This window comes from Psammomys obesus, unplaced genomic scaffold, assembly GCF_907164565.1.
Source record: "Psammomys obesus unplaced genomic scaffold, mPsaObe1.curated_primary_1811, whole genome shotgun sequence".
Lineage (NCBI taxonomy): Eukaryota > Metazoa > Chordata > Mammalia > Rodentia > Muridae > Psammomys > Psammomys obesus.
The window spans coordinates 28,360,698-28,374,951 of NW_026592118.1; the positions used below are offsets into that span (position 1 = coordinate 28,360,698).

The window sequence follows — 14,254 nt, forward strand, 5'->3', positions numbered from 1 at the left end:
GTCCTTGCAAATTTGTCAGGATTGATTATTAGTTTCCCCAGTATGCCACTTGGCAATATGTAGAAATGTTTTAAACGTTTATCTTGGCAAATAGATCCATACTTATCACCCTGCACAAAACTAAAGTCCAAGTGGATCAAGGACCTCAACATAAAACCAGACACACTAAACCACTTAGAAGAAAAAGTGGGGAAAACCCTTGAACTCATTGGCCAAGGAGACTACTCCCCAAACAGAACACCAACAGCACAGGCTCTAAGAGCAACAATTAATAAATGGGACCTCATGAAACTGAAAAGCTTCTGTAAAGCAAAGGACACCGTCATCAGAACAAAACGACAGCCTACAGATTGGGAAAGGATCTTCACCAACCCTATATCTCAAAGAGGGCTAATATCTAGTATATATAAAGAACTAAAGAAGTTAAACAGCAAAAAAATCAAGTAATCCAATTAAAGAATGGGGTACAGAGCTAAAGAGAGAATTCTCTGCAAAGGAATATTGAATTGCAGAGTAACACTTAAAGTAATGCTCAACCTCATTAGCCATCAGGGAAATGCAAATCAAAACGATCCTAAGATTTCACCTTACAGCCATCAGAATGGCTAAGATCAAAAACTCAAGAGACAACACATGCTGGAGAGGTTGTGGAGAAAGGGGAACCCTCCTCCACTGCTGGTGGGAATGAAAACTTGTACAACCACTCTGGAAAGCAATCTGGCGCTTTCTCAGACAAGTAGGAATAGCGCCTCCTCAAGATCTAGCTATACCACTCCTAGGCATATATCCAAAAGATTCTCAAGTACACAATAAGGACATTTGCTCAACCATGTTTGTAGCAGCCTTATTTGTAATAGCCAGAATCTGGAAACAGCCCAGATGCCCCTCAGTGGAGGAATGGATGCACAAATTGTGGTATATCTACACAATGGAATATTACTCAGCAATAAAAAAAAGGAAATCATGAAATTTGCAGACAAATGGTGGGATCTAGAAAAGATCATCCTGAGTGAGGTGTTCCAGAAGCAGAAAGATACATACGGTATATACTTACTCATATAGACATATAATATAGGAGAAATCTACTAAAATCTGTACACCTAAAGAAACTAATCAAGAGGGAGGACTCTTGCTAAAATGCTCAGTTCCTATCCAGAAAGGCAAAAAGGATGGACATCAGAAGAAGGAGAAAAGAGGGAATAAGTCAGGAGCCTGACACAGAGGACCTCTAAAAAGCTCTGCCCTGCAGACTATCAATGTAGATGCTGAGACTTATGGGCCACCTTTGGGCAGAGTTTAGGGAATCTTATGAAAGAAGTGGGAAACAGTAAGATCTGGAGAGGACAGGAACTCCACAAGTAGAGCAACAGAACCAAAAAATCTGAGCACAAGGGTCTTTGCTGAGATTGATATTCCAACCAAGGACCATGCATGGAGATAACCTAAGACCCCTGCACAGATGTAGCCCATAGCAGTTCAGTGTCCAAGTGGGTTCCATTGTAATAGGAACAGGGACTGTCTCTGACATGAACTGATTGGCCTGCTCTTTAATTACCTCCCCCTGAGGGGGAAGCAGCATTACCAGGCCACAGAAGAAGACAATGCAGCCACTCCTGATGAGACCTAATTGACTAGGATCAGAAGGAAGGAAAAGAAGTCCTCCCCTATCAGTGGACTTGAGGAGGGCATGCATACAGAGGGTGGAGGAAGGGAGGGATTGGGACAGGAGGAGGGAGAGAACCACAAGGGTGATACAAAGTGAATAAAGTATAATTAATAAAGAAAAAAAATTTAAATTAAAACTTTAAATATAAAAAAATCTCATATTAAACAAACATTTATCTTGAATTTAACAAATGTACATATTTGCTTTATTTTTATTTCATCTATATTTGTTTATTATAAAGTAAACTGTCCATGTTGGGGCAAGGAGATGGCTCTGTGAGAACAAGCCCTTGCCACCGAGCACATGGACCTGGGTTCTGTGCCCAGGACCCACATGGAGTCAGCAAGGAGACAGCAAGCTCTCACATCTCCTCCCCTAACACCCAGGGGCACACATGCCAGCCTGCAAACACACAGACCGCGGACTGTAGTAAGTAAGGCGACACACTTATGAATACACACTTATGTGTTGAGAGGATTTTTCTTTAAGTTTTATTTGGGCAGAATTTCAAGTACCACAAAGATAATGTGTCATGGGGGAATAGAGACAATGAACGAGCACCCGCAGGGGCCTCTGACTCCACAGGAGCCACATGAACATTTTGCTTTAACTTGGTACTAGTTTTGAGCAATATGTATGTGAAAGTTTTATTGATTTTGTGTAGGATTCCTTAGAAATGCTTGACTAATCTCAAGAAAATAAGTCAGTGTTAACTAAATTTCCTGAACCGTTTTGCTACTTTAATTGCCTACAGAATGTGTCTATTATCAATATGGCATTCTGAAATAAATATTAACTGAACTAATGAGTAATTTCTAAGCATTATGTAAATTTTTGACAAATGAGTAATTTCAGCAATTAGTTACTCAGAGGACTATTTAAAACCTGATGTAAAGGCCTAAGGATAAGTTTATTATAAATATTTATGATGGCTAAAGAAATAGCAACCCATTTCTACCACATGAAAATTGAGATGTAGGAAACTGCTTAGCTTTCTTGGAGACTAATTATTTTTCCACATTTTAAATATTATCTACTTCAGATCATATCAGAGTTTGGTCACAATTGAATTATAATCAAAACTTGAATCAGTTTGTGATCTTATACCTATTAATGGGTTGCAGATTGACTACTGAGTTTTTTAAACAACTGAAAGAGTTTAAATGATCCCCTTTGTTCAGATTTCATATATTTAAATATTGATAAGCATGAGACACTGGAAATTAAGGTTTGTAGGGAAAAAAAGGAAAGATTAATTGATGCTGTCTCTAGCTGACAGACATAGATGTAGCTGATAGCGTCTTATTATCATGATGAGATTGAGTCTTCCTGTGTTTTATGTGATGTATTTCCATTTCCGTGGTATAATCGCTTTTGTAGATGATTCTTTGCAAAATTATATTTGCCATCTTTTTAAAAATAACTGAAAAAGACCAAAGTAATTTTGAACTCACTACCTTATTCCCTTAAGTATTTGGAATCCTATTGGTATAAAAACTAACTTCGGTTTTTCTTTTTTTATTTCAGTAAAGATACTAATTAAAGTAACATGAAGTTTATAATGGTTAAAAACTTGCTATCATTGTTTCATAGTCCATAGAACAAGCAGGTGTGTCACAGATAAAATAATGTTATGCCAAATTAAGATTGCCATATACAGATGGCGCTGAGTGTAGATTCCTAAATGAGACTTTGTAATGTTTAAAGAGAAAAGCAAACACCTGATTTTCTCCACATTCTTCATTAGAGTTCTCTCATTCAGCTAGTGATGATACTTTGTGATGCATTGCCAGAAATATTATAGAGCTTTTCCTAATTCTATATGTTAGAAAATATGATTTTTTATGCTTCCATTAATTAGTTGTTTTTGTTTTTGTTTTTGTTTTTTTTTAATTCTACATCCATTCTGGATGCCTCCCCGGGTATCTCCTGAACACTTTTGTCCTATTCTTGTTATCAGTCTGTATTGTATTAGATATGCAAGGGGCAGCTAGGAAATGAATTAGTGATTAATGTGTGGGGTGAGCATTCAGTGGAATCATTTGCTGATGTGCTTGTTAACTATTTGGTTCTGACAGAGGCATTGAGGCTAGCTAATTAAACAGTACGCTCTTCCATGGCAGTGTTTTAAAGCTCGAATTAAAAGGATGATAGAATTTGATCACTGGAGGCATGCTGTATGCGGTTGTAAGGCAGAAGCACCCAATTGGGAGTCCCATTTGGGAATGGGGGGCTTTCATCCTGAGGCTCAGACATTAAGCCGGCTAATTCACCTCACTTCTCTCCGTTCAACGATGGATGTTGCGCAGTATCTATTATTTGCCATAGGTATTATCTTATCATCACTGTGCAAACTTCTATTACTTCACATACCTCTTTGAGGTTATTATCAGAAATGTATTGGTCACACATACCCAAACTCACAATTCTTTAATCACTTCGCTTGAAATTATTTTTTCCTGTGGTGTAGCTTTCTTTGATGGATTTCCTCCAAGATTTTTATACTTAGTCATTATTTGTCAGTCTTTCAGTTTGTATCTTCTCTCTCTTTTTAAAAGCAAATTTAGCCTTCTCCACTTAGATCAAGATATTTCATACTGAAATATCTCTAAATCTCTAAAATGTTGTTATAGACACAAAAATCACTGAAATATAAATGCTTGTTCATTTTCACTATGTGAGAAAAGAATTTCTGCCAAGTTCTTAAGTTTGGTCTAATTAGCAGTTCCATTAAACAGAATTCTTGCGTTCTGGTCAGTTTTGTGTCAACTTGACACAAGCTATAATCATTTGGGAAGAGGTCCTTTCAATTGAGAAAATTTCTCCATAAAACTGGCCTACAGGGAAGCCTGTCTGTCCAGTTCCTTGATTAATGATTGATATGGGAGGGCCCGGCCCACTGTGGGTGGTGCTGTCCCCTAGGCTGGTGGTCCTGAGTTGTGTGAGAAAGCAGGCATTGCAGAGCAATAAGGCAGCAAGCTAATAAGGAGCATTTCCCCATGTTTTTGCTTCGAGTTCTTATTCTGGTTTACCTTCCTGATGAATTGTGATAAGCAACTGTTAGCTGAAACAAACCATTACCTCTTCAACTCGCTTGTGGTCATGTTGTTCAGTCGGGGCAATAAAAATCCTTATTAAGATCTATGGCCCTTTATAGGCATACTTTTCTCTCTTTTAGTTGGGTTCTTATACTTCTACCTCCCTTCAAATCCCCCAACACTAGGGAGGAGAGAAAGAAAGTTACAAGGGAAAAAGAGCTTAGACCTCTTTAGACTTAGTTCCTTGGGGCAATTCCAATCTTCACAGTTAGTAGTCCATGTAACCAGCAAACAGCAAACGCAGCAGCAGGGCAAATCAGTAGCGTCCCTTTTCTTCCTTTTTTTTTATGTTAAATGTATCACAACGTTTAATTTTATAAATATTAACACATTTTTTAAAATTCTTTATTTATTACATGTTATTCACTTTGTATTTCCCCTGTGGTTCCCTCCCTCCTCCCATCCCCACAATCCCTCCCTTCCTCCAACCTCTGCATGCATGCCCCTCCCTAAGTCCACTGATAGGGGAGGTCTTCTTTTCCTTCCTTCTGATCCTAGTCAATTAGGTCTCATCAGGAATGGCTGCATTGTCTTCTTCTGTGGCCTGGTAATGCTGCTTCCCCCTCAGGGGGAGGTAATTAAAGAGCAGACCAATCAGTTCATGTCAGAGATAGTCCCTGTTCCTAAACACCTAAACAAACTAATCAAGAGGGAGGACCCTTGCTAAAATGCTCAATTCCTATCCATCAAGGCAAAGAGGATGGACATCAGAAGAAGGAGAAAAGAGGGAACAAGTCAGGAGCCTGACACAGAGGACCTCTGAAAGGCTCTGCCCTGCAGACTATCAATGCAGATGCTGAGACTTATGGGCAACCTTTGGACAGAGTGCAGGGAATCTTAGGAAAGAAGTGGGAAACAGTAAGATCTGGAGAGGACAGGAACTCCACAAGGAGAGTAACAGATCCAAAATATCTGAGCACAGGGGTCTTTCCTGAGACTGATTCTCCTGCCAAGAACCATGCATGGAGATAACCTAAGACCCCTGCACAGATGTAGCCCATGGCAGTTCAGTATCCAAGTGGGTTCCTTTTCCTCCTTTTCCTCTCAGTGCTCTGGTATTCATTCCCTCTCAGAGTGGTCAGCATTAAATTATCTGCTGCTGGCAAAGATTATGCCCCTCTCAGAGCACATAGTTAACAGCTGTGGACCAATTAAATGCAGCCCCAAATCCCATGCTTAGAATTAAAACAAAAACATATTTACATAACATACCTGAATTTTTTAAAGAAACCAAAGCTTCCACTACAGATCCCTGTGCACTCTTCATCGGCTATAGCCTGGAAACTTCGAGACGCCTATAGATCCTATGAGATCTGCTTAACTTGCAAACACACCTGACTCCCTGGGAGCCTCCTAGCTCTAGACCTTGCCTTTCCATTCCCTCCTGCTCATTCTGGGCACGTCCATCTAAGAGTGAGCTTTGCTTAGTGTCCACTGTTGTGCTGAAATGTGAAGGAAGGAGGGGTGGAAGACAAATGACTCAGCGAGCCCAAATTTCAAATAAAATGAAAGCAGTTATTCTCACAAGAACTTATTAGGTACCTCCAAGTCTCATTTTTTAAAATTATTCCAGTTCAGAAAGCTATTAACTTTAGGAAAAAGCCTGCTCGTGTTCCAGGATCTTAGAAATGTAAATTAACTTTTATATTATCTAGGAATTCTGAAACATGCTATATATCTTTCTCAAGACAGTTTTGGAATCTAACAAGGAAGTAGAAAGTAAAGTGGAAAACCCCAAAGCGAGTAGAAATGTGATTTGTTTCTTCTACTATGCACATTTCCTAACAGCTAGATATGGAGGAAGTATACTGCAAAACATGCACCCATGTGACCTGATGCACTGACACTGATCCTTCTATAATTCACTGTCCAAATAGTGCAATTTTTTAAATGCTTTCAAGTACCTGCAGAGCGAAACATCAAGCAGTATCGAGTGACATGTTGCCAAATATCTCTGTGGTTTTTAATCCATTTCATTTATTATCCTTGAATTACCTATTCACTGTTGCTTTAAACCCGGCACAGCAAACTGCAATGATGCTTTGTAAAGTAAAACTATTTGGAGGTAATTGAATGTATTATATTAAAATTAGGACTTGATGTTTACATTAGATTTTTTTTGACACTTAATTAAATGGAATGAGTCGTGATAAATCATTCTGTGAAGTTTCCAAATAGAAGAACTAGCCTTATAAGAAAAGTATTGTCTGATACAAGTTATAGAATATTTTGAAGACTCAATATTTCTAGCAATTTTTTTCTACAAAGATGGAGCTATGGAATATGCGCCATAATAAGTCTTCAGTATGTGGTTGCTGCCGCAGTCATTTTCCTTAGAGCCTGTTGCATTGTTATTCAGAGACTTGTGAAATGACACAATTTCATGGTATAAGTGGCTGTTAAAGGTATCCATCCAAAATTCAAACCGTCCTTCTTAAAATGAGAAACCCAAGATACAGAGATGCTAAACAGCCTCCAGATGACAACAAAGTGGATTAGCTGTCTTTGTAGGAGAGTACCGGCATGCCATGGGTATGTGCGCTATTGTCATTAGTTCTTACTGGTAATTTGATATTCTTATATAGTCCCTAAGAGACCCTAAACACCCTTAAGGGATTTTTTTCATTCCTTGGAAATCTGCAATGATTTAAGCATTAATCATGCATAATCCTGTTTAAGGAGAATCTTGGCTACCAAAGAATCCTTGTTTTTCTGACCAGTCATAGAACCTAGTAGGTGTCTGACTCCAGATAGTCAGATAAAATGCAACTTGAAGTTATGTTTTTAGACACTGGTGGGAGGGGTTAGTTATAAACCTTGTTTCTGTGTCTCTAATACTTTGTAGCAATAAATATAACACATTAAGTTCAACAATGAATACCTTTAACCAACTGATGTTCAAAGTTGTCATGAAAATACTTGATTTTTTTCGTTCTATAACTTGTTTGACAAGTTTCAAAAAAGAATAGATAAATATTAAAGGATACTAACAAATGCAATTTGTTAGATTTTAATCTCACTTTGCTTACACATATGCCTCGAGGCGATCATAGTTAATAAGCTTTGCATTACCAAAGAACAGAGTAGGTGGTATTTCTAGGAGGTATATGCCATGACACTGGGAGTGTGCACTGCTCCCTGCAGAGGATGACATGATTTGGGGGCCCTCAGAGCTCTGCTCCTGACAGAGCTGTCCCCATTCCTCATGTGATTGCTGAAGGCCTATCTCATTGGAATATCAATTACAGAGCCTGAACATACTCAAACTGGCATGTAAGCCTTCAGAGTGTGCTCATGAGTTTGGAAGAATCTTTTCAGAAAAATTAAGTAGGATATTCTGAGACCAAGTGTACCAGGAAGACCTTATGTACATTGCAGCAGAGAGGTAGGAAGATGGCTCCAAATATAGCCTGCCATTTTTGTACATGGTACATCCTCCTGCCGTATTATTTACTTCGAGGAGTGTTTTAAATAGAAAAGAGCAAACAAAGGAATCTCAAGATTATAATGAATTCATTATAATCTAATTGGAGCTTTTATGAAGGGCTGGAGAGAGGTTAAGAGCATTGTCTACTCTTCCAAAGGTCCTCAGTTCAATTCCCAGAAACAACATGGTGGCTCCCAACCATCTATAATGAGTTTATTTAAAACGAAAGGACATTGACTATGTGAGGGAAGATTCAGCCATGCTTGTAGCACACATCAGATATGCCACTTACTACATTCGGGGTAATGAGATGTGCTTCAAGTTGGCAAGTGTTGCGAGAACAGGGGACTTCGAGGACTCTTGTTTTGGATTTGGACTTTTTGCATTCCGTTATCACAAAATGCTGGTTTTTCAGGCTGAAGGGATTAAATAATACATGCAACAGAACCTGGAGTGACCTTAGCAGTGAGAAGCTAAGTCTTCATTGTTTCTTTTTCGTTCTGTGGTTTTCCACTGGCATTGACTAATTTTAATAACAAAGTTGATCTAATTCTTTCTCTTTGCCTGTGTGGGCCACTCTGATGATTTTTTTTCTCCTTAACATCCTCCACTGTTTTGGAGAAGGTCAAGTGAGAGCTTACTTATGGTTTGTTCAACATCTGAGAAAAGTAGCATTCCTAGAAACTTAACTGAGAAAGTCAGGTCCTTGCCTGAATGTGCATAAGGAGAAATCCCCCAAAACTGGGGTTCTCCAGCAAGACTGAAGAGTTACTGAAGACTAGCAAGGAGTGGAGTCCTGAGCACTTCCTACCCTACCTACGAGTACATAACCGCTGGTGGTTAGCCACCATGAGATATGATTTGAAAATATCTCCTTTGCTACTGGTTTCAGTGGAGACTCTCTTTTCTCCTTGGCCTTCTTTCTTTTTCCTCCCTTCCTTTCTGTCCTTCTAAGAGTCTTCTCCTTCTTTTTCCTGCTCTTTCATCCCTTCCTTCACCCCTTATCTCTCTCTCTCTCTCTCAGTCCTCTCTTTCCTCTCTTTGTTTGACAACATCTCATTATATAGCCAGGCTGACCTGGAACTTTCAATCCTCCTGCCTCAGTCTGTGTGCAGGGACCACAGATGTGTACCACCACACCTAGCTTCAGTGAAGTCTGCTATTGTCATCTTGCCATCACTACATTTGTAACAGTTTTGAATATTATCTTCTGTTTCTTCTGAACTTATATTATACTTGTAGCCATGGCCTCAAGTTTTCTCTTCAGAAAAAAAAAAAAAAAGTTCATCCAGTGTCTATTCAGTATATGTTCAGAGAATGCATAGCTTAATTCCCTATTATGTTTCAGAATGGTGAATTTCCCGAGTTTTCTTCTCACAGCCTGATCTTCATATAATGGCAAAGCAGTTCTGATAGTTTTTGTTGCTGGATCCTTCCTTCCCAGGACCTTCAGGAAACTGAGTGTGAACTATGGTTTGAAGGTCTCTTAAGTGTTTGTGTAACTGTCAGTCTGTCTTTGTGAGGTGGTACCTGTCAGTGTATAGATTTGCTCTGTCTTGATTTTATGTACTTTGGAAGCTATATCAGGACACACAGCTTAGGGCTTTTGTGCACTTAAGGCTGGAGTGTGTAATCCCATCCTTCCCTAATACAGGCTTTAATCTTCTTCAGCATGATAATCCTAGTTGAATCGCTACTGGATTAGCACAAGGATTATATAGTTTCACTAATTATTGAGGGTATTAAAAGAAGAACCCGTTGGTATGGCTTAATCCACCCACTTCTGCTCTTAGCTATTTGAGAATCCCATTCTAGGACTTCCTATCTGCGATCATTTTTATCTATCTCGATCCAGATGTCTCTAAATTTATTCACTAATCCCATTAGTGGTACAGAATGCCAACTGTGTATCTAGTTTGGGATGGGGATAGAGGAGACTGTCTGTGGGAGGCGGGGTGAATTCTGTGCCGTGAATGATGTGTTCAGAAACTAAATTAGGGACATAGAGTTGGAATATTTGTTCAGAGCAGGGGGACTGGGGAAAGGATGGGAGGGAGGTCAAGGGAGGCACCCATGTACTGTTGTACAGAGTTGAAGAGCAGCATCCCTGTATGAGTACGGTATGAGCAAGACTTCTTAGAGCCAGGAAATACAGACGAGTAGCACCTGAGCACTGGGCTAAAACCAGAGTTCTGCTCAGTGTGTTCGGAGGCCATGTTATTAGACGTTCGTATGCTGTCCTATCAGTTTGAGGAAGTAAATTTTTATATCAAGGTGCTGCCTACGTGTGTTGATTCTTGTCTACAATTCCTGCACTAGCTTATTTAAGGGTGCCAACTCTGTAGTCAAACAGTCTCAGTTTGCGTCCTGACCCTTGCACTGCATTGGCTGAGAAGTCTTGAGAAGCCACAGTCAGTTTCTTCATCAGGGCTGCGGAGATAATGACAGGGTGTGCTTCAGCACCCCTGTCAGGAGGGTTAGGTAAGATGGCGTTCTATCATGTAGAGGCAACAGCTAGCATGTACACAGTGCTGCGTTTCAGTTAGTCTGAAAGCATTGCCAGGGCTGAACAGCCAAATCCTCAGTAGGTACCAAGCAGTACCTAGCGTCCTCGACAACACCAAGTGAGTCTTAAACAAAATGTTTGCTTGTAAAATTTAGGATATGCTCTCTACATGCATGTGTCTCTTAAAGACTTCGGAACTCAGCATGTTTTAATTCACCTACTTGTCTTCCCTCCAAACTAAAGAACTAATGAATTTCATAGAAACTGTAAGCCTTAAAAGGATAAAAAGGAATTAGCAGTTCAGAGTGAAGCTAATATGCATCATCTCTTTCCTTCTACATAAGAAGAGCCAAGAGGAGGCAAATTCCAGAAAGACTTCTGCTTTCTGGAGTCTTTAAGCCAGAATTTCAGTCTCTTCTAACTCAGAGTGAGATGCCCACATCTGTCTACTCACACCCTGGAAATAGCCAGCCTAGGCCTTCTCTAGCCTATGCATATTTGTTACCTCTAAAGATTTTTGAGGTGAATTGATTATACTGTCATTTCAGCATTTTATCTCAGTAGATATGTGTGCTTGGATTTTATAGCCCTGATTAGTTGGAACATTCCAGAAATGCTATCTCCCAAGGCCTGTGGCGTGTTGCTTATTCATTTACACTTGAATATTTCAGAGCGGTTAGAACATCAGTCTTTTAACTCATGTTGGAGATCCTTGGCATGTCCTTTTGTTGCTAGCTGGTGGGTATCTGAGCAGCATATTGTTGGCAAATAAATGTAAAGTCACATTCATTTTATTTTTGTTTGGGGAAATTGATTGTTAAAATACTAGGTAAGTGAGAGTGACTTTGGCAAGTAAATCATTTGAAACTAACTGCTTCATGAGAGAGGATTAAGAATGCCAAGTGAATCATAATTTTGAGGTGGATTCACTTGCTATAAAACTCCAAAGGAAAGCCATTAGTCATTTCATAAATTATTTGTCACGCCCAAAGTATTGCTCTGGAATCCTTGCTCCCTCTAACAGGCTAGGTCAGCTCTGCAATTAATGAAGGTACACATCTGTTTTCAGGCAACAGCTAATCTCTACAGCCATGTGTACAAAGGCAGTCTGGTCACAATTTGCCATTAATTGGGCCACGTGACTGCTTTGTTTTGATTGTCTCAAATCGTTTTATCTTTCTCTTCCTTAAAGCATGGTGATGGGTGAATCCAGGGATGGCATATTCATGCCATTTCTATAGAATTAAATAATGTTTATATAATGTTTTATAATGTTATAGATTGCTTTCTTAGACATCCTCTTAGAGAGAGAGAGAGATTAGTACTGTAAATACCAGCTGTTTATTCATATTCTCTGTTATTTATAGACTAAAACTCTGTGGCTGAGGTAGTGTCTTGATTGACACCAGGGCGTTTTAGAAATTCTCCAACTTCCTTCTTAATGAACAAGGAGTTCATATGCTAACACTGCATATTTTTCTTAACGGTCAGTAGGAAGTTTAGTGGTGGTTGCCCTTTCTCAGTGATATATTTGGCAGACTGTGTATGTGAACCGGCATTTATCTGAATTTGGATTCTAACTCTCATTTCCCTCCTGTTTTTTCCAGTTGTTTTTATTTCAGTTGCTGCGAGGGCTGTCTTACATCCACCAGCGTTATATTTTGCACAGAGACCTGAAACCACAGAACCTTCTGATCAGTGACGCGGGGGAGTTAAAGCTGGCAGATTTCGGTAGGAGAGCAGTTCATTACCAGCCCGTTTGTCACACTGTGAGAATGCCAGGCAGATGGTAGCACTGTGTTTGTTTAGGTGCAATTCTTCTGTCATCGTGGATCGTGGTAATTTTTTTTTTTCTGGAACAAAGAAATTATTTCTGTCTTTTGAAAAAATGATAAAGTTAAAACATAATGGTTGGTGGGTTTTTATAATGTGCAGGCTGCTTCTCAGTCTCCCTTACATAATAAAAAGATCTTCACACAGGACATCAAACAAAATGTCAATAACATTTTGAGCATAAAATACACTCAAGGAGATTTTTCTATTTTCTTGGTTTTTATTATGAAAGTGATCAAAAATAAAATGACAGTAGAGCCTACCACACAGCTTCAAGAAGCCTAAACATTTTGTTAAACTTCAAGAGCTGTGAAGTGAAACCATGGTACCGTTTGTAGGCATTCTGGGATGGACAGTGTTCAGAAGTGTTTGTTACCCTAAGGACACAATAATGAGTGAACCCTGGAATCATGCAACCTCACCAGGAGTGGCAGTCATTTGGGGTGTTCCTCTAGCACTGTAAATAAGAGCACTTGTTTAGATTCTAGGCCCTAGAGCAGGCCTTTTACAAATTGCTCTTAGGAATTCAAAGCTTGGCCTTCCACTGCTTTGTGCATCCATGGGAAGCAAAACTGGAGATTCCCCAGCCTGTCCTTAGAGCTGTGCCTCACTGGGTTCCCAGCACGGGGGAGGGACGCATGAAGGCAGAGTGATGTGTTGACATTACACTGCCTCAATTATAGGTGAATCCATATTCAGATTAGAAATGTGTGCCATTAAGAATGGAATGAAAATATTACCCTTGGGACCTAAAAATGCTTGAGCTTGAGATAACCTTTTGAGGAAAATAATTATTTTTTTTCTCATTCCAACCCCCAATAAATAAAAGAGAGAAGGGAGAGGTTGTTTATTTCAAGGTCAGGTAGGTAGTCAACTGTGACATATTTACTTTGCTGGGTGTGTGTGTTCCTTTCTTCTAAAGAGAAAATTAAGTAAAAGTTAGCATGAATATGATGTATTTTTAGAAAACACCTTTTTTTCCCCCAGCTAGTTTGGTACAAATAATGAAACTCTGTGTATGTTTGCATTTGTATTGTGTGTCACCAAACTTGGCATCAAGATTATATGAGGTAGCTAGATAGAAAGTCTGTTTCAATACAGAAAATAAATAATGAGGTAGGGGGAACGAGAGAGAGAGAAAAGTTTGTAGTTCCTCAAATTCATAGTATTAGCTGTGCAGCAGGCATTTTGTAATTTGTTACTGCCAATAACATTAAAAGAATTTACAGAGATTTTTTTTATCATAGTTTGCTAGCATAAGATATTTGTTTTGAAATATACTATTGTGTTAAACAGAATTGAGCCTATTCCTTAAATTTTGGGACGTATGTCAGTAAATATTTTATAAAAATTATTTGTCTACATGGCTAAGGATGCAGTAGAGCTGTATGAATATACTTTACAATTGTCTTTACCTTTTAAGATTTTTTTTATCATTATTACAGTGAGGTAAGTTCATTTTAAAAGAAGGCTTTATATTGCCCAGGGCCAATCAGTCCTAAAGCTCTATGTTCAACTAACATTTATGGACTTAACAGGTTATATTTATAAACATATATAGATATATTTGTATATATACAAACAAAATACTAACAATTTATATCAGGTTCAGTAACAAATTAAGATGAAAGTCTTAAACACATGATTTTTTTTTTAATGTAGGGAAATTGGGGACTATGAATAACTATGAATAACTCAGAAATGATATGTTAATATTTTTGATA

At 38.8% G+C, this 14,254-nt stretch overlaps 1 protein-coding gene across 4 annotated transcripts in view; it reads left to right on the top strand.

Moving 5' to 3' along the window:
• Positions 1-14,254, top strand: part of Cdk14 (cyclin dependent kinase 14) — a 529,514-nt gene that overhangs the window by 280,415 nt on the left and 234,845 nt on the right. For all 4 annotated transcript variants that reach the window (XM_055612730.1, XM_055612732.1, XM_055612733.1 and 1 more), the window contains one exon: positions 12,305-12,428. In XM_055612730.1, coding sequence (XP_055468705.1) covers positions 12,305-12,428 — 124 coding nt within the window. The remainder of the gene's footprint in view (positions 1-12,304; positions 12,429-14,254) is intronic.